Source organism: Daktulosphaira vitifoliae, unplaced genomic scaffold, assembly GCF_025091365.1.
Source record: "Daktulosphaira vitifoliae isolate Bord-2020 unplaced genomic scaffold, ASM2509136v1 Scaffold_3, whole genome shotgun sequence".
Taxonomy (NCBI): Eukaryota; Metazoa; Arthropoda; class Insecta; order Hemiptera; family Phylloxeridae; genus Daktulosphaira; species Daktulosphaira vitifoliae.
The window spans coordinates 17,724,019-17,745,106 of record NW_026099574.1 but is presented as its reverse complement, the minus strand read 5'-3'; the positions used below and the strand labels follow the sequence as shown (position 1 = coordinate 17,745,106).

General features: G+C 27.2%; 3 protein-coding genes across 7 annotated transcripts; 1 reads left to right on the top strand and 2 right to left on the bottom strand.

The window, feature by feature from the left end:
• Positions 1–653: 653 nt before the first annotated feature.
• On the top strand, positions 654–17,106 carry LOC126902502 (uncharacterized). 2 transcript variants are annotated; one of them, XM_050679860.1, is made up of 5 exons: positions 670–1,003; positions 9,702–9,764; positions 13,924–14,324; positions 15,231–15,350; positions 16,854–16,943. In XM_050679860.1, exons 1-5 carry the CDS (start codon positions 914–916, stop codon positions 16,915–16,917), a joined length of 738 nt encoding a protein of 245 aa, XP_050535817.1. In that variant the 5' UTR covers positions 670–913; the 3' UTR covers positions 16,918–16,943. The 2 variants fall into 2 exon arrangements, with proteins under 2 accessions (XP_050535818.1, XP_050535817.1); XM_050679861.1 differs by lacking the exon at positions 15,231–15,350 and having other exon boundaries at positions 654–1,003; positions 16,854–17,106.
• Positions 2,444–7,290, bottom strand: LOC126902501 (pancreatic triacylglycerol lipase). Its single transcript, XM_050679859.1, has 7 exons — positions 6,906–7,290; positions 6,700–6,799; positions 6,396–6,544; positions 6,057–6,305; positions 4,185–4,403; positions 2,748–2,925; positions 2,444–2,666 (listed from the first exon to the last, which is right to left on the bottom strand). The coding sequence occupies exons 1-7, from the start codon at positions 6,943–6,945 to the stop codon at positions 2,594–2,596; spliced, it is 1,008 nt and encodes a 335-aa protein (XP_050535816.1). The 5' UTR covers positions 6,946–7,290; the 3' UTR covers positions 2,444–2,593.
• Positions 15,813–20,605, bottom strand: LOC126902503 (lysozyme-like). Of its 4 annotated transcripts, XR_007703229.1 has the most exons (5): positions 20,328–20,602; positions 20,005–20,258; positions 17,635–17,767; positions 17,106–17,298; positions 15,813–15,987 (listed from the first exon to the last, which is right to left on the bottom strand). XR_007703229.1 is itself a non-coding variant. In XM_050679865.1 (4 exons), exons 1-4 carry the CDS (start codon positions 20,413–20,415, stop codon positions 15,974–15,976), a joined length of 489 nt encoding a protein of 162 aa, XP_050535822.1. In that variant the 5' UTR covers positions 20,416–20,595; the 3' UTR covers positions 15,813–15,973. The 4 variants fall into 4 exon arrangements, 3 of the variants coding, with proteins under 3 accessions (XP_050535822.1, XP_050535820.1, XP_050535821.1); XM_050679865.1 differs by lacking the exon at positions 17,106–17,298 and having other exon boundaries at positions 20,328–20,595; XM_050679863.1 differs by lacking the exon at positions 15,813–15,987 and having other exon boundaries at positions 17,284–17,354; positions 20,328–20,605.
• Between the last annotated feature and the right edge of the window lie 483 nt (positions 20,606–21,088).

The window sequence follows — 21,088 nt, the reverse complement described above, 5'->3', positions numbered from 1 at the left end:
TACCTAAAAAAGGGAAATACATACAGTATTTATAAAAATAATTTGTTTTGATTGATCCATTTTTAAAAATGTTATGACAGATTTAAGTAAAATAGTTTCAAAAAAAATGTAAAAATTATCGATTTTAAAAATAGTAGTTTTTTGGTTGATTAGTTCCATTTGCGCAGGATGAGGGAAAAATTTTAATTTTCGAGGGTATTGTCTTCAACTAAATATTATTTTTGATTTTTTGACGTATTGTTGAAAAATATAGGAATAGATACAAAAAAATAAACACATAATGGTAAAAAAAATACCTTGTCAGCGAAACTGAAATGATCAAAAACGGATCATCCTAAAAGTAGTACATACTTGGCGATCCGTTTTTCATAATACACTAAATTACTCTGATATAATTAGAATAATTTCAGAAATTTTGTTTTTGGATTACTTTAGTTATAATTTTCTTGATTTATCAATTATCAAGTACTTTTGTTTTATTCACCCCTTTCACTTTATAAGCGTGGTGTCAACTTAATTTTTTTTTTAACATAAATATTTATCTAGCTTATGAAATAGAAAATGGCTGGTTGGTAAAACTTTTAAACCGGTACTCTGTGAGTGATTAACATTTTCATACACAAGCCGAAGAAGATGTGCAGCCGCGAAATGTCTAATGATAAAAACAGTCATACATGCGCTTCACTTGCACTTCTAGTCAGCCCAACTACGTTTCCATTATTCGTAAAATCTTCTTGTGACGTCAGACGGTCATAGCGCAAGCTCTCCTGTTTCACAACCACCGCCGTCATAACAACCACACGAATCGCGCACACTCTCCAAGAAGCGACAAAACGGCACATCGTGTGTGAGTATGTGTAACACGTTATAGTACAGACGTTTACATCCGACAAACGGTAGTACCACTAGAGACATGGACGCGATCAAGTCCGCAGACCGCAACAAGTCCAAACGTGACTTTCGGTATGCTGAGAGCCAACTTCGTAATTTGAACACAAAAATCGTAAGCATATCAAAATGTTTAGATTGAATACTCAATATAAGTTGCGTTGAATTTAAAAAAGATATTTTTTTTAATCAATTTACGGATTAAATTTATTTTTAAATAATAAAAAGGAGGTAGGTTTTTTTTTTAGTATATGTATTGTTTTAGCTTCAGTTGTTATACAAGTAGTTAATTTTTCTACAAATCTATTGAAGTGATTTCATATAAAATTTTTTAATTAGTGGTTTTTAGATGAAACCTCAGAAAATTATTAATATAAGCCTAATGAGTAAGATTTTAGTAATTTTTGGCTACCAAATTAATATATTATGTATAGGGTCCGGAGTTTTATGCAATTATAGACTTTTTTAAGTTATTTCAAACACACCATCGGCCAGAACAAATTTGTATTAATTGAAAAATTAATAATTTGTTGTTAACCAGGTTATAGTTTTGGATTGATTAGAGGGGTTTAATTCCCAAAACAAAAAGTATTTCTATGCAACGACAAAGTCGGAACCCTCCAAATTGGCTCAATCAAAATTTATAAATGCATATAATTCGTAACCTTACATACAATGACATCGACGTGATTTTTTTAAATGGCAACGTACATACTTAACTAGGTTATACAATAAAAAATCAAAGGCATTCGAGTTTATATACTATCCATAATCAAATAGTAAATTTATATATTTTAAATTATATTTATTAATGTTTCATTGTATAAATTCGTAATATCAGTAATAAGAATTTTAATACGTATTATTCATTATATACTTATATGATTCTCTTCACTTATGATTGTTAATTTGAAATTTACGGTTGAGTTTGATTTATAAAGCAAAATTTGTTTTATTAATCAAATTATAATTAAAAAAACAACGATTTATTATTTTGTAGAGGTGAGGAATTTAATACATTTAAATATATTAAATATTTAAATATATTAAGATAATATACTCATTATTTGCCCATACGAGTATTTGTGTTTAAGTACATGTGTTTAAATTATATAGTGAAATGCATAAGTACAGAATTGATTAATTTAAACTAAAGTGTGTGACGTCAAACTAGCTGTATTTATTATGTCGCGTTCACCTACATTCGTACACAGACGTATATATGATAGTATATTGCTCGAGATACACGGAGTAATGTCTCAGGTTTACAATATTCCCCATGGATTTTGAAATATATTCTTTTCAGTTATGTGTATTCTTTTATTCGTATCGACTTAATCTTGGCGAGGTAAATGACAGTTATTGTTTTGGAAGATCCGACAAAGACATATTATTGCGAATCACAATGAACATATTGTCATTGTTTTAAACATTTATCTGACTCAAAATGATACAAAAAAAATTTACCGGAGTAGTTTGATTTGACGTATAAAATAAATGACATTTTTAAGAAATTACAACATATTACTGTTATTAAATAACAAAAACAATAATCTAACAAACAGTTTTTTAACAATTATATTATGTGACAACATTTTTACAAATATCTCATTTTAACTTTTATGCTGTTCTTTTGGTCATGTATTGTTTTAATAAAGCTGTAATAACCAAGCATAAAATAACAATAGAGTGAATACTATTCCATTTAAGGTTTGTAGATTTTATTATAACCAAAAGGAGGGCTAGGCCTAGTGGCTAAATAAAATGTACCCTGAAGCCTAAAAAAAAATAAAAATTTATATTATCCGGATAAATACGTTTGGATGAAATAATCTGTGTGACCAATTATTTATAACTACCTTTTTTTTGCTGCTATTCCCATGTACTGAACTTCACGTTTTTCCCTATAAGCAAAATCTCTTATACATGTGCCATTTGTAAATGATTCATATGTATTGCATGCTACCGATGGAAAGCCTGTCGGATTTATTACAGATTCAGCAAAATATTCCCACGCTCTGTCGTGACTACAAGCCACTAAAAAATATTTATTGAAATTTTATTTTTGAGTATTATCAAACTTTAGAAAGAAAACCAGAAATATCAAATGTCATTTAACTATGTATTAGTTATATATATATATATATATATTTTGTAATATTCAACAATTCAACACATTTTCGTTAAAAATGTAATATATTAACTCCATAGTTGTTTCGAAGAACTACTAAAATTACCTAATTTTTTTCGTATTTAACAAATAAAANATTAATTTCATAGTTGTTTCGAAGAACTACTAAAATTACCTAATTTTTTTCGTATTTAACAAATAAAAATCGAAATTTTTATTACTAAGATAAATGCAAAGCGTACATTTTATTGTAGATACTTTTATTATCTTCTGTGAGTTAATAAAATTTACCAAGAAATAATGAAATGTAAAATTCGACAAAGAGTCGCCAAGTTTCTCAATTACTGTGTTTTGAAACAACAATACAGAATTATTTATTAATATTGTCAATGTTTTTTCCATTAATATTTTTTGGCTGTGTATGTAAGATTTTTGTGATATAATCTTTAAACATAAATTTGTTCAAATTACCCTATTTATATCAATTTACTAATATTATTATATAATATTCAATATTAACCTCAACAAAAAATTGAATACTTGAAATTATTAAAGATATTATTGTTATTAAATACTACGCTGAAGATTTGAAAACTTTAAATAATATTTCAAATACGTATATTTATTGTCATTAATATTAAATAATAAATGTATTTTTAAATACTAAAAAAAGTATCTTAAGTAACCATTTATTTTTGCTTATTAACTTACGTAATATAACAATTAAATGTTTTAATTTGTATAGACTAGAGCTGAGCAATTTCGGCCAATCCGGATTACGGATCGAATCTGTCAATTGGGATTGTAGATTGAAGCCGTCGATTCGAACTATGGATTGAATCCGGATAACAGATTTGCTAATTAAATCCGTTAAACTAGTTGCATAATATGACATAAACTTATAAAACAAATTTTTTCAAGATGTTTTTACGGATGTTGAGTAATAAAAATTTGTTTTGTATTAAAAAATGATTATTATAGGAATTGACGGATATAATCCGTTATCCGGATTTCTTGCTCAGTCCTAGTATAGACTTAATGTAAGCATGTCATGAATGGTTGTTTCTAGATAGGAATTAAATGAAATCTAATTGATAGTAACATTTTTTTATAAATAAACTCTCCTTTGAAGAGGTTTAAAACTATCGAACAACTAATTACTTACTCATTCTAGTAATCAAGTTTGTTTGCAATAGTTCTCGAATAGAACACCCAGGTTGTGTCGGGTATCCTCCATTTGGGAAAAAATCAGCATGTCCCAACGGCACAGGGAAACCAAACACTCCAGCATCTGTATGTATAACATCCACGAATTCAGCATCAGTCGGCGCCAGATGGCCTTTCTTCCCCGAAAACATGTACAAAGGAAATGCAGGGTCAAGACCTGTAAACATAACCCAAACCATTTTTATAAATAACATAAAAAAATTATAAATTATTATAATATTCGCATAATTATCGTATGTTACGCAATACAGACGTATTATATGTAGTTAAATCATACGATGTAACTATGCATACATACATATTAAACCGCCATATTATTATGTATAATCATTATTAGAACTTTATCCAGACGCGACCTTTTCCTACAACCAACACAAATTTGTCCCCATACCGACCACCACACCTTCTTCAAACTATATCATTACCTTCGTAGAGTGTTTCCTTAACCTATTTCGGGGTAACCGAGGAAGGAAAACAAAGCAAAATAAAGATAAAGGGCAAAACTTTTATGTAGAGCTTTTAACTTAAAAATACGAATATTTCAAAGGCCTGGATATTAATGTACATTAGTACATTTATAATANTCGTACGAATATTTCAAAGGCCTGGATATTAATGTACATTAGTACATTTATAATAATCTACTCAAATATCGTTTAGTATAGAATTTGGCATATGCGTCGAAAACAACTGTATCTTATTGAGGTAAATTCGAAGAATTGTTGTATGTAGGCTGTTATTTATTCTTCTCAATGTATCTTAAAATTAAAATCTAATGACATTGGAATATGAAATTATTTGATTATTTTTAGATCTGTAGAATTTCCCCAACTTATAGTATAGCGGTCGTAAATATACATTTCACAACATTTGGATCTATTTTGAACTGAATACATTTATATGTAGCTCATATATTTTTTACATTATGATATATATTTATAAATACGTTGAGTATAAATACACGTATAATGAATAGCTTTTTTTCGTATAAATGATGTAAAGTGGAACGTGCTTAAACTGTCCAAAAAGCTTTGTAGTGTTTTTAAAAGTTTTCATATTTATTCAAAATGTGTACGTTTAAAAAACGTTTAATATCGTACTAAAAAATCACACACTGATTTGTTTTACACTTTGGTATAATAACCAATAAAATTAAATAAACCCTAATAAATACAAAAAAGTAATTTTAGAATTCTCTTCTATAATAATTATTTTCATATTGCTATAAAACTTTCATGGTGAACGGTATCTTTTTATTACCACAAAAATCTAAAAACCAACAAATGACTATTGTTAACAAATTAATTTTTTTTATTGTCAATTTCTATTTGTAAAAATAAAAATGTAAAAGAAAACTATTTATATATCAAATTTTATAACGCTCTGTAAATGACGCTACCATTATTATAAATTACCTTACTCAGTATAAAAAACATTGTTCGTTTACAATAAACCAATTTTATACAATACTACCGGTATTGCTATATATAATATGCTACGAATATAGCAACGCAGTAACCAATCAGCTGATTTAAACTCTAAAGACGAACTATATTGAATATTATGATACCAATAGTTAGAAGACATCTGAATACAGCACAGCAGTGCAGTTAAAAAATGTGTATATAATAGTATGAATTATAATGACTGCTTGGCGTCAGTGATTTTCAAGGATTTAATTTATTTTACATCAGCTTTATGCTGTCACAATGCAATCAAGTTTGAAGTTTACTCGTCTAAAATTAACTGTAACTAAACAAATATTTCCAACAATTGTTGTTTGTTTAATTTAGAAATATTTCATTGTGACCTGTAATTCTTGGAAGCTTTCCGATTCTTAAATTTTTTCCAGTGAATCCAGCAATTTCGGCACCTAAACTGAAACCAATGAGATGTATTTTAGATAGTCGAAATCCTTTGGACACCAAATATTCAATAAAATGAGCGAGATATTGGCCGACTACCCTAGTGTTGAGCACTGCATGACTGTACCAAGGAAACGCACATAACGGACTCCAATCCACAACTATAAGATTTACTCCTCCTCGATATAAATATGCTATAAAATAATGTAATTTTTTGTGTTTGTTAAAAATAAAGTTTGAAAAGAAAATCTGATTGTCTTTGATGCATGTCACAAATGATTTACCTTTTTTTATTGTTGTCGCAGCCTTTGAGTTGGCTTGCTCTGTAAATCCGTGTACGTATATTACAGTAGTTAAATTACTATTCATATGAGTCTTTCGAAGTGATTCATCATTTCCTAGGAATATTCTATTTGGAAATTTTGGATTGTGCCTTAACATGAATAATGGTTATTTTTGTAAATTTATAATGAAATTAAACGATTTATATCACAAATAAATTATTATAAAATCATTAATATGATAAAATTAAAATATATGGATGTATGATAAAATGATCTAAAATTATTTGGAAATAAAAAAACGCACCTTGAGAAAGAAAAAAACGCTATGTCTTCTCTTAGGTTAATAGGACAACAACCTTCGCAGTTTCCTTTGGGTGTTATGGTGGCAGAAAATGGGTTTCTACCTGAATTTTTTAGAAATACATTCACGTTTATACACGTTAATATGGAACACTTATAATAAATTAACCAAAATAAACTAATGTTAATAGATTTTAAATTCTTTCTTACCCATAAACATTGTGAACGTGATGCACGCTAGGGCTGCCATGATGTTTAATTAGCATCACAAGACATCTGTAAACTACAGTTTTTGGCCATTAATTAATCTTATCACACGAACACTGTGAAAACACAAATCGAGACATTACAAAGAACATGACGTTACACCTGAAATCGAATAAGTGTCGTTCGAATGGACAACATTACTAAACGACTCGTTACTAGAATAGGGTTTTGCGAATGTTTATTTTTTGGACTTCCCCTCCCCATCGTATAAATGTGTCCAAGGCTGATAAAAAATTTTTCTAAGTACATATTACACTGTTTTTTAACAACAATAGCGAATCATTTTAAATAGAATTGTACGTCTATGATATACTACAAATTGATTTCGTAACTTTTTGCAAAGCGTAATACAATAAAAAAAAATTATAAATATTTTTAAGTAGTTGAATTAGTATTACTTTTATATTATCCTAATGTTTTCTTCTTTGAATAATTGATTTATTAAATTATGTCTACTGATGTAGCATAAACAGCATTTATAAAATAAACGTAAATTAATTGAAATATTGTCATTTTCAATGTCAATATTACACTTTTTTAAATTACTTTTGTATAGGGTTAATTTTTAAATATGTCATTTAAATAAAAATATATTCTATATATAAAATTTGTTTAAAAAAAAATTTCCCATTATGTACAGTTCATTGTTAAAAATAATTAAATTTACTAAATTTTCATGGTTAACATTAAAGTTTAAGTATTTTTTAGCATAACGTTTTTCGTTATAATTTTTACATTAGTTTTTATGTTTAATTCGCAGTAGTTCATAGATATATTTTATTTTGGTGGTCCATATTTATTTATTTTCGATTAATTAAAGATAACAATTAGAACTTTATATACGCTCTTCCGAACATTGTTTCATTACTTGCCGTATACGTATATTTTTTTTTAATGTCAATAAGATTACTAGTAAAATAATTAACTTTTACTACTTAAATTAAATATATTTACATTTAATATTATAAATGCATTTAATTTTTCATAAACTACTGTTAAAAATGAAATAGTAATGTGTCATTTGAAAAAATATAGAAAGGCCAAATAAAAAAAAATGTGATATTCCCATTATCATAAAACCAGAAAAATGAGAGATTCACAGTCAGTAGGGATTTACCAGTAAATGGAGTAGATAAAATATTTATTATTTTAGCCGCCCACCCTAAAAATATTTTTTCCAAAAAGGTTTCTTTTTTTTTATTTAACACTTTACACGTCAAAAAACAAATGATTTAGCCTACCAATTACTTATTTTATCATACATTATATAGAAACTAAAAATAAAATTTATCTCTGATTATATGATTAAATTGTTGAACATTCGTTGCGGTAATAGTGTTTTAATCGCTATAATTTTTTTTTCATTATGCTCTTTCAATTTATTTTAGTGTTAACAATTGATTAACCGCTATGCGATATTAACCTTGTTGTTCGTTACAGCGTTTATGTACTATATTTGATTTAAGTTTTCCAATAATTTTATTACGCCCTTGATCACATGTGTACATATCATACAAGTCGTTACACTGTGTATTTTAATAGAATTTTATCTTGCTGGGAAACTTAACAAGTTGACATATAGTATACGTAGCTTAAAATCTTTTTGATTAAACTTTACGGTTGGCAACCGATCAATGATACCAATATTTTAGTAGAAAATAATTAAAAGTTTATCTCACTAACTGACAGCTCAAAAATTGTTATTCAAAGTACACGTATTTTATGTCTCTTCAAGTATATTTGTATACACAAATTCACGTATGAATGATGATGAACTATAACGGCATGCGGTAAATAAACAAAATCAAGTTTAACGACACATTGAAATGATAAAAACAAAATGAAATTTTTCCTTGTTTATTGTTTTGATAGTTACTTTTCGTTATGGAAATAGAACGACCACAATCCTACAGCCAGTTTTCTAGTAGCGTCTTTCGAGTTGATTTAGTAGGATTAATTATAACTATTTTTTTAATATCTTTCATTAGAGGTAGACAAAAGTACCTTCTATCAAACACGTGCATACAAATGATAACGTTTTTCAGTGCCTAAACAGTATTTTAATTAATACTATTTCATTATTGTTTTCATGGTAAACAATAACGCTTCCGAATCGCAGTATCAATTCATTAATTTGTTACGGTCACCACCATTGGTTTCGAAATTAAAATATTTGTTTTTAGCATAAGAAAGATATTTTATATATGACTAAGCATCGTTCAGCTGAGGCACATGCAAATGTGTGGCGCTCATACGTTTTTTTAAAACTGACGCTTAAAAAAATTTTTGTGTCAAAATCGCCCAAGTTTATATTTTTGTCCAAAAAAGACTTAAACTATGTGTACATTTTCTGAGGACCGTTAAAGCAATTGAATCAATTTCAATTTCTTGAAACTCATAAGTTTTAACTATATTTAGAATTGATTTTAAATTTTCGTGGTATCAATTGCATTTATAGCTTAGACCCTTAATTTACAGAACATAATTCAAACTTTATTAAAAAGTAACCTAAGTTTTTTTTGAGGATTGATTATTCCAAGCAATTAAAAGGGTTCAGTTTTCCGTCTATTGAACAACACCAGCCACGCTTAACTTAGCCTAAATAGGTTTCGATTTGTATTTTTTTTTTAATTTACTTATTAAGAGCATTATTAATACGGTTACTCTATTAAACTAAACTTAATTTACTACGATTTCATTTAAGCAATAGATTTAATCAAGTGTTTTTTTATTTATTAGGATAATTTATTAAACAAACTAGAAGAGAAGAAACAAGATGAAGCAAAAACGCCAGAAGAAGAAGTAAGTATTTAAAAAAAAACATTTATTATTCAAGTTATATCTCAAGCTTTGAGAATTTTATTGACCTTAATTTTTTCAAAATTTATTGAGATGTATAAATATTATTGATACTTTTTAATTTGTTTATAAGACTTAGTCAAAAATACATATGAAATTTATTTCAGTCGATTATACTTTTTGTATAAGTGTATAATTTATACAATTGTATATTTTAATTTGAAGACGCTAGTAGCATTGAATTGCATTAAATAAAGATTTGTTTTTATTCATTTAAATTAATCTTATTATCTAATTAAGGTAGCCTTATCTTTTCTATACCAAACAAGTTATTTATTAAATCACAAAATCCTTTTAGTCCAAACTGACCGTTGTTATAATCTACTTAAATGTATAAGTATGTTAGTGGAATTTATCAATATTGTAAATTTTGGAGACAAAAGAGATTTTACAAGTAAGCGAATTTCAAAGATAATTTGTTTTAATTGATTTAAAAACAAATACAAGCTGGTATAATAAGTCAGTTTTGAATTTTACTTCTAATGGTTCAATTAATAAAAGATAAATTATAATTAAATCTATAAATATGGTTTGAATGGTATGTGAATACATTTACAAATAAACAAAAAATAAAAATAAAACTTGTTTACATAACATGCTACACATGATTTTTTTTTAACATGAATTATATTACATGAATAATATAATATTATATTATATTAATAATGTAATATTTAATGTTTTTCGATATTTAGTGCGTAATATATAAGTTTATGAGGTATATAACCCCCTATTTTATTGTTAAATAATGATTTTTTTTATATTTATGTGTATATAAATATTTATTTTACTATTATGGATTTATTTTTGTAAGAAAAAGTTATTCCCTAGGATATGTTTTAGGGGTAACTTTTGAAGGTTAAATTACATCCTATTATTATTTTTTGCTGTTGATGAAGAACTGCCTGAATAAAATGTTGACAGTCGATAATCAGAATTGTATTATTATTATTTTTTATTGTAAATAAGCGTAACGGAAAAAAGTTCTTATTTGTATAACGCATAGATAAGAATATTTCTGAAAATAAAAATTTTAAAAATTGAACAAAATTGACACGGTAAAAATTGACTGTAGTCAAACACTATTCCTCCTCATCTTGTCTAATTTTTCAAATATTAATATCTTAAAAAGTAATTATACAATACTAGTTATCGACCAGTTAACAACTTATTTAGAAAATACTTTATTAAATAGTAAAAATAATAATATATTCTCATATAACTTTCGAAAATTACCCCTAAAATCTACCTTTAGAAATAATTTTTCTTACAACATAAATGATATTTACAATGGTTTATAACCTATATCTGATTTCACAACTATCGTTACATTATAAGAAAAAATAATAAGAGAGTTTTAATAGTCTGAAATTTATACGATTATTTTGGACCGTTATTAAAAAAAAAAATAATAATAAAATTGAATTCATATACAATTGATACATGCTTGAATATTTATTTTGACTCTCATTTCATTGAAAATTATGAAAGACATTTTATCTAATTTATCTAATTAATTATTACAACTTTTTATCTCAGGTATATTGTGTATATGATAATTTTATCCTTCTTTTATCAATGAATGATAAGTAATCAATAGTAAAATTAAATAAGATCTAATATATTTTTCAAGCTAATAATATACTTTTTATCTTTGCTATACATCAAATGATCAAGACAAGACTTTCTTGAAAAGTAGAGTCTCTTTAATTTGATACACCGCTTGTGGTCGATTCCCTTCCCATTTTTAAATTACTTTTACTGCTGGAATGGCAACTGGCCAGTGCTAAGACACGTTTATTGATTAAATTGTAAAACCAACACTTTGACATTTTACGAATGTATCATTTGCAATGAGTTGCGTACTTTCCAGTTCACACATAAATAAATCATATTTATAAAAAATACATTACTCTTCACAGTTTAGTGTTTAGTTAATAAGTAATCTGAAATCCATTTTATTTAGTTAAATTACATGGCATAAATATTTGGCAAATGTAAAAGCATTTTGAGAATAAGTCCTCAACGAATACGTTTAGTATAATAAACCAATGTATAAAGTACTCAAATAGAGAACATATAAGTACAGCGTGGTACCATTTTTTATGATCTGGCTATTGTTAAAAGAGCGCGTATTAGAAAAATGCCACATCAGTAATGGTATAAAATTATGACGATATGTATTATCGACAATATTATTAGATTCATATTTCATTTATAAAGAAATATGTAAATATATATTCTATTTTCGTTTACTACCCATACTAGTATAGGCGTAACTAGAATATAATTACTCCCTCCCTAATTTCTTTTTATATAATAAAGATATATAATTTTATAAATTTTGGGGCAAAACTAATTCTTTATCTAAATCTATTCTAGTTCTTTTAGTTGTTTTTATACACACTAGGAATATTATTCGGCAAATACTAAAAATTATGCCTAATATATAAAAAAAAAGGTAATAAATAAAACACCTTAGGGAGAACAAGTGATCGCCAATATCCAAAGTTGTATCATGAACGAAAATAATAATTCGATTTGAGTTATAATTAAAAATAAAATGATGTTAAACTGTAAACTCAAATTAATAAATTTATTGTAACAATACTCTCGGTCGTGTAGTTAAGGATAGGAAATTTTATACACTGGCCTTATTTTCTAGTGTTTATTTGATTTACATACATATTGTAATATTCACTATTACTATCAATTATTTATTATAGATTAAGTGCAGTTCATTTATATAAATTATATACAGTTCACACTAATGAATCAACGTTTAATTAAAAATTAACAATCTATTCACGAAAAACTTTCTTCGTAAATATTTTAAAACTGAAATGGCGTCAGTAAATATCATTAAGTTCTTTTTCAATCACAATTATTTATTATATTATAAAAAAAAATAATCATCGGAACCACGCGAATTTTTTATTTTAGACTTACGTTTATGCAATTTAATATACACGCACGCAATATAAGATGTCTATCATAAAACATTATTTTAATTTACTCTGTATTATAAAAACATATGAAATTATCTATAAAATTTATAGATAATTTCATAAGTTTTTATAATATTTAAATATAAATATATATATAACGAGATACTTATTAGTATTTTACGTCTAATTAAAACAAAACATATCGAGTTATTCAAATTATTTTGAATTTCTGGGAAATCTGTATTAATTAAGATTAATTTTAAGGTAACGTACTTAAGTTATACAAATTACATGATCAATTTAACTAGATATACAAATTTAGGATCTATGATATAATATAATAAATATAATCACTGGGTATATATATATATATATACATATACCGGATGATTCTATTATCATGAAATAACTAAAAAGTAAAAATAATTTTGATAATTTTTTTTATTGATGTATCTTAGACCTATGTTTTTTCCGTGTAATTTTATAAATGCACATTTATACATGTCTTTGTTAAATAACCTTTGCTGAAAATTTAATTCATTGGTACCAAGTACTACATTATACACAGCTTATAAACCTAAAAAGACATAAGTAATTACTATAACTTAGCTAACTAATGTCAAGGTAATAGGTATTATTAAGGGTGTTGACACGAAATACATCTATCGTTTAATATTAAAATATAATAGCATTTTGGCGAATACTTTTTGTAAGTGTGGCAGGTGTAATAAATAAAATGTTTCAATGTGAACTAATAAACAATCTGATGAAGCAAATAAAATGCGAGACAATGACACGCCATTCCGGTATTGTGTGAATGTCGTTGTATATATTTGTTATTCTAAGAAAATAATCATTTAGAGGAAATACTTTGAATAATGGTTTTAAATCGACATTTAAATTAATTAGCTAAATTAACTATTTATTATAGTTTGTCACACTTAAATATGTGTATAAAATGAATGAAGAACAAAGACATCTGAAAATATTGGGGTAACTTTAGTATAAAAATGATCACATTTATGCTTGTCTCTTATAATAACTTAAGCTTAGTTAATGTTCTTCGAATACACTACTGAATTCTCGAAACTTAAAAAAAAAAATGATATTTCCATGGGAGTCTGTTATTGATCATAACTTGTGCTTTTTTACAGTGTGTGATATGTGTCAATTCAAAAGCGACAATGCAGACTTGGCCTTGTGGTCACCGAGTTGTATGTCGAAAGTGTTTGGTGCGTACCATACAGATAGCAGTTTCACGAAGGGCGTTACCTCTGAGGTGTGTCGTGTGCAGGGCAAGAGTTCTACGGCTCAAGAGGTCGTCGGATCATCAGGCTTATCTGAGACATGATAAGGGTCGTTCTCACAGCCTGCCAGTAAAATTACGTAGACGTACTTCAGCGCCGACTTTGGCCGTTCGGTCCCGATCGGTTGGACCGAGTAAATCCGGTAGGCTTCCAGCGACTGTTGATCGACGACCATTTAACTACATTCGCGCCCGAACCGGAATCTGTGTAGATTGGATTGATGAACCGACGTTACCAGCAAAGTACAAGTACGACATACGAATTATGTTATTTATACAGGGTGTTCAATTACTAAGGAAATAAGTCAATTGTTACAAACAATGTGAATAATAGATACTCGTTTTTTCTTACTTATTGAAAACCCTTTATAATAAATAGTAACAACATGAATAAATAGGTTAACGTGCAAAACTTTAATTCTCGCTTTCTATAGAATAAATTATAGCAATCCATTAACAGAGAAATGATAATAAATGTTAAAACAGAGAAATAACACGCACAGAGCTCTTTAACATACAGAAGAGATTAAAATATTTTAATGTAGTTCATTTTAAATAATAAAACCCACCCAATTAATTGTCGGTTGCTTATCACGGTCGTTAAGATCAACACATTTAATAAAAATTTATAGTTTTTGTTTTTTAATATCAATTTCAATTTAAGATTTATATTTTAAATTTACATTATTGTTATTTTTTATAACTCCAAGTTAAACAATAGTTAATTATATATTTCGCTTGATACAATAATTACAGAACCCAAACAAATTTACGATCATAATTCATTTTTAGTTTCATCAAGTTTATCTCATACAGATTTGAAGTAAACAGTTAACACAGCTTACAGTTGTGTACTATTACAAATTTTTAATAAAATTTATCGTCTACGTTAAATCAAATGTAAAAATGATGTTATATTATTTAAAAAATAAATTTAGACGTAAGCTTACAATGAAATTTTTTTAATAATGTACTAAAGTTGACTTTTAAGTGTCATGAAAACACAAAAAGTAAAGTCCTTTTCTGGTTATTATTTGTAGACACGCCTATGCATAGGAATAATGAGTAACTCGTGAGGTCAACAACAGCAATACATTAATATGTGATATAACAGATATTTTAATCTATTTATAAATATGTATGTTTACATTTTAGAAAGATAGAAGACGACATTAGCCACGAACGGATATCCAATGATAAGTCGAAAACCGGTATAAAAAAAGTACTTGGAAAATTCAAATTTTGGAAATTTTTTAGATTCAAAACTATCAACGCGTAAATTTAATTTTAAATACCATTTTATATGAAAGGTTTAGTTTCCATGTATTCATTGACTTATATTTTAGCTTCACAATACTCTAAAAACCAAGCGCGGACATGAAGAAAATTAACCGATAAGAAAATCTATTTGTAGACTAAATAAATATAGGACTACTATATCTTAAAAATTCAGGTCAACAGCTAGGAATTCAAATTTAATTAACAAGTTAATAACTGAATTCAATTCTTTGGATCCTTGTTTCAAATAATCTACATCATAAATCTAATTTTATTGTAAAACTGTAATGGCAATTCTGTTTATGGATTAATTAAAACTTTTCATCAATTTTTCGGTGCGGTCTGCTTTGGTATTAACTTATAGGAAATATATTTCATATTTATATAGAATATTAAAATATATAACATTTAGATAAATTTAGACTTAAGATACGTTGCAGCTATTAAGTAAATAAAAAAAAGATTTAAAATTTTTTTTTTATTGTTTAAGGACCAACTAATTGTCTTAAATTAAATATATAAAAGTAAAATAAAAGTACATTAAATATCAATATAATATAATAATAATAATAAAATAATTGATGATAAATTAGTAAAACGTTTTAGTATAATAAAAATTTTCAGTCCAAGTTTCCTGAAAAGAAAAAACGGTATTAGCTCATAAGTATTAATTATAAATTACAAAATAAAATAAATATATTAAAATATCTTTACGACTGAATTACTTCCAGAACAGTTAAAGGCTGATACATTTAAAGCATCGATATTACAAACAATTTTAAATATAGTTATGATAATTTTATTTTCATTTTGAATTCATCAACGTGTGTTATAAAACTTTTCCATATTGTGTAACAATGTTAGTAGATGTGTAGTATAAGCATGTAATGAAATTACCTATAAGTATTTTTTCTTTTTTAATTATTATTCATATTAAGGCCATTATATGGCATCTAGTCAACTTAAACATTTCTTCTGTGATTTATATTATACGTGTATATGTAGAGTATGTATATTGTAAATAAATATATGAACTATAGTGATGTTACGAACCCTAACTTTTTGAATCGAACAATCTAAATATCTAATTGAACTTCAAATTTAATAATCATATGTAGTTAAACCATTTTTTATATAATTATTCAACAAATTCATCGTGATATTTGATTATACTAGTTCGGTTTTCCAATCGATTTACAAGTAATCGGTTTTAAGTATAAATTCGATTTTCGAACTGCATAGAACAGCCCTAGTTCAGTTCGACTCGGTTTGAAAATCGAATGGTTCGAACATCACTAATGAATTAGTATGACGAATTAAGTTTGATGTTCCTTTTAATAATTGACCAATTTTTATACAAACTTTTAAGGTATATTTGTTCGAAATAACTTTAGAATATATTGTAATTAGTGTCTAGTAAATGAATAAAAAAGTAACGTTATAAAATAACATAAATGGTTTTTTATTTAATTGCGATTTAATTAAACATTTTCATTGCAGGAATAATAGAAATACCATTTATACCATTGCACAGAATCGCATACAAACAAGATACTATGAGTAACGTGGATACACAAATGACGACATAACTATTTATTCATAGCCCCACTAACCAGTTTTATTTAGTTAAAAATAATTATTTCATGTAATTATGACATTAAAATTGTGGTTTTATGGAATATTATTTTTGATACATTTAAAACACAAAACACACACGCATAAAAATAACACAAAATTATAGAACATAATTACCTCGGCTATTAAGAAACCACATAGATATACAACAATGATTCTCCGTGTAATCTATACTAGGAACTACAAGTGTGTTAAACAAAATAATTCAATGTTCTGCTCCACACACGACTGCTTTAATGACAGATGTCGAATTATTGTTTTCCAGACTGTTTTCGGTGCCAGAAGCCGATTTTTCCATCGCCTTGCTGACCTATATATTAAAATAATTTCCCAAACATCCACTTAAATGGCTCTTAACATACACATCTACCAAGAAGTTCTCTATTTTATGTCTTAAACACACGTTAATAGTAGTTCATTGTAAAAAAGATAATCTAGAAGTAAAGACGGCCAAATTTAAGAAGAGACTTCTTTCATATTGCTACGTTTGATAAGATTTATTTTGTATCACCGAATAGACAAGTTGAATTTTTTAATTATAATTATTAACCAAATATCAAATTTGTGATGTATCCTATCAAGTCAATCATAATATTTAATATACGAAATGAACTATTTGCATTGTAAAACTGTAAAAGCGTATCACCTCTGCGGCCAGGTCTGCATGACTCGTATCGCCTCCAATAGTTCGTTCGGTCTATCGAAGAACAATCTTCCCGTCCATTAAAATGCGTTCTGGCGTAGTCGTCACAATCAGTCACACCGTCTTGGTTACAGTCCTATAGATAAAACCATAATTAATTCATTTCTAGTAGAATTGAAATTGTTGTAATTTGTTAAGTACACTAATATTCATGTTTTGAAAAATGTTTTCAGAATCAATACATTTACAAAAACAATCGAATATATCGTATTTCACCATAAAATTCTCCACTTATATATCATCAATTAACTATAATCGAAAGAAAATAATTTTTAGAACTTCAAACCTATTATTGTTGTTATTATAATACATAATGATAAATAATGGATCTTTATTTTTTAAAAACAAAAGTATTATATGACATTACACCAAAAACTTTTATGTAAAACATATAATTAAAATTTAATAGTAACATGAATCCTAAAAAACCAATAATAATTATTGATAAAAAAGCAAATGATTCATTATTTGTGACTCATAGTTTATCACAGAAGTTGGGTAAAATTTAACGTCATGTATTTTGTAAGCTTTCCTCTTATTTTTTTTAGTAATAATAATTTGTTCTAAGGAATTTTATGCTATGATTCATTATAGTAAAAACATTAAATAAATATCAATATTTTACACGTAAAATAAAAGTTATTAATTATAATTATCTTGAGCTATTTTTAAAAAAAATAACGTTCAAGCCATCTATACAACGGGTAAAAATATCTAAGAGTATTAGGAATAAAAGTTTGCTAAAGATAGTTGTGGTAGCATGTGAAATACTTACCTTCTCAATTAATTTAAATAAAATAATTACTAAACATTATTAAAAATAAATTTTTAGGTATTAATTAATAGTCGACTTAATTCAAATTGATAAGAAAATTTTAGTTTTTACAAAATAGTCATCAGATGTAAAATAATACATTATTTTTACTGCACATACTAGCTATGCAATTAATAAAGTTATAAACAAGTTTATTATTTTAAAAATGCGTTCATATCAACTTTGAGCAAATATCAATGGAATTTGTTAAAAATTAATCTCCACGTTTAGTCATTTTAACTGTTCATCGATCATTTATGTTAATAGCGTTATTATATTTATACTCATTTTTTTCCAAGAATCAGTCGACTTAATAGTTGTTTTGTAAAATGATATGGTAATTTTTTAAGTATAGTTTAATATGCGTATAATTTATTATTCTAAGACCTAGCTTCTAGTTTTTTTTTATTAAATATTTATTCTATATCATTACACCATTTGACATTATACAGTGTGATTCTTTTATAATGAATTACTTAATTAATCGAAAAGTAAAACAACATTGGACATTTTTTTAATTGGTTTGTTTTAGTTCTATGTTTAATTCATCAATTATGAAATATTTATTTTGCTCATCCATTATACTTTATGTGTGTATCAGTTTTAGTTTTTTTAATGGCAACATACATAATTGACTAGCTTATTCATTAGATAATGATTTAATTAAGAAATTGATGGTCGACAACAAATTCTGGACTGAAGTTATTAAAATTTGTATACATAAGTGGGAAGAGGAATGAGGCCACATTAGACAATGTCTAGTGATAAAAATAGCAGTTCTCGCGCTTTACCTACAATCATTCCTTAAATTGTCAATAACTTCTGAAATATTACTCCAAAAGTTGTTATTGACCAGTCAATTTTTTAATTAGCTTTTTAAATAGCTAACAACTAGGCTAGTTAATTGTGTATGTTGTCATTTGAAAAAATAAAGATGACACCCTTATAAGGTCAGAGATATGANGTATAGCTAACAACTAGGCTAGTTAATTGTGTATGTTGTCATTTGAAAAAATAAAGATGACACCCTTATAAGGTCAGAGATATGATCATAAAAAATACTTCACGATTAATAACTTAAGAAAAATAGGAAACTAAAAGAAACCCGTAAAAAAAATAATATAATTAATCGAATTATATTGTTTTGCGGTAAAATATCCACTCTGTATAACTTTCACTCTTATAATTAACAGTTATAATTCTGCGATTTTAAATCACAAAACCAGTTTTAATAGTATTTATAATAACCTTACTGGATTATTGCGTATGACGTGTATTATAATGTAAACACATATACCTATACAAAGAGTAAAGCAAAAGCACTTCACAAACAAAACATTCGATAGCCATTATACTGGACTTTCAAAGCGCTTTAATTTATGCCTACTTGCAAGTTTTTTTTATTGTATACACGACTTGGTAGAACAGATACTGTGGGAAAATTAACAATAGCAATAAAAAAAGGTCTTGAAACTTTATCCGTGCCGAAGACTACTTACTCTGCCCCATTTGGCCAAGTAGCTCTCCATCGTTCTTTGGGCACACGTCATGTCCGACACACAGTCTATGAACGCCATGTCTCTATCCGGGTCGTCGTCTTGCAACACTATGAATCCCGCATCCTTCCAGTAATCCCGAGGTATGAAATACGGACCGCAAAACCCTCGGGAACATCCGAACGTCGCGTTGCACAAAGTCGAAGCATGACACAGACACCGCAAACACGTGGAATCCAAGTTTGATACGAATTTGTCTGAGGGCAAAATGAAAAAAATCAATTAACATCATAATCAGACCGACAATTGCGGCGTCATGATCTTACCACCAGTGGTGGTCGTGGTCATCCACGCCGTGATCAGCAACAATGCGGTGCACGTGAGAAAACACTGTCTACACAGGTCGCGCGACATGGCGGTACTACGGCCGCTCAGAGTGTGTGATAGGTACTTGTTACATTATGTGGTTTGCCTGCTACTTCTACTGCAAACCGTATTAACAAAATGATGTTATCTCTGGACGACCAACGTCCATAGAGTTATTATCTGGCAGTGATAACTTTTGCACGAATGCGCAGCGAACGTTTGCCTTAGTATATCCATGATTTCCAAATGTGGACACTTGTTTTTGATGGAACGAGCATAAAATACACTTCACCTGGATCAGTGTAATCAAACGAACAATAGCCACCGTCACCTCTGTAGCTGTTTGATGGATCTGGAGAGGGCAAATTCTTATTGCGTGGAGAGGGTAATAGAGATTTAGGTTCAACGGTGGAAATGTAATCCGGTCGGTTCGATAACGGCCAAGGCTATTTGCCAACGAAAATAATAATATAATAATAGCTACAGTAGTGGACGTAATAAAAATATTAAAACATTACTATCGTCGAAGTTAGGTAGCTCATAAAAAAATAATTATCGCGCTGGCCGTGACAATGAAAAATTCTACAGCGAATGTTAACAATATTCATTACCTCGATTACAATAATTATTATTGTACACAATAAAACATATAGCCGTTTTGCTTGTTGTTATGAACGGTAGTCGGCAAAATTTCCGGACGTATGACAAGTAGGGGAAAGCC

What these genes read in the sequence shown, in the direction of transcription:
- LOC126902502 (XM_050679860.1), top strand. Translation starts at nt 914, where the DNA reads ATGGACGCGATCAAGTCCGCAGACCGCAACAAGTCCAAACGTGACTTT. An exon ending in GTAATTTGAACACAAAAATC is followed by an intron (nt 1,004 to 9,701) that starts GTAAGCATATCA and finishes TTTATTTATTAG; the next exon opens with GATAATTTATTAAACAAACT. An exon ending in ACGTTACCAGCAAAGTACAA is followed by an intron (nt 14,325 to 15,230) that starts GTACGACATACG and finishes TTTACATTTTAG; the next exon opens with AAAGATAGAAGACGACATTA.
- LOC126902503 (XM_050679863.1), bottom strand. Translation starts at nt 20,415, where the DNA reads ATGTCGCGCGACCTGTGTAGACAGTGTTTTCTCACGTGCACCGCATTG. An exon ending in GACCACGACCACCACTGGTG is followed by an intron (nt 20,259 to 20,327) that starts GTAAGATCATGA and finishes TTTTGCCCTCAG; the next exon opens with ACAAATTCGTATCAAACTTG. An exon ending in ACTTGGCCAAATGGGGCAGA is followed by an intron (nt 17,768 to 20,004) that starts GTAAGTAGTCTT and finishes TTTTATCTATAG; the next exon opens with GACTGTAACCAAGACGGTGT.
- LOC126902501 (XM_050679859.1), bottom strand. Translation starts at nt 6,945, where the DNA reads ATGGCAGCCCTAGCGTGCATCACGTTCACAATGTTTATGG. An exon ending in GCGTTTTTTTCTTTCTCAAG is followed by an intron (nt 6,545 to 6,699) that starts GTGCGTTTTTTT and finishes ATTCATGTTAAG; the next exon opens with GCACAATCCAAAATTTCCAA. An exon ending in TGCGACAACAATAAAAAAAG is followed by an intron (nt 6,306 to 6,395) that starts GTAAATCATTTG and finishes ATTATTTTATAG; the next exon opens with CATATTTATATCGAGGAGGA.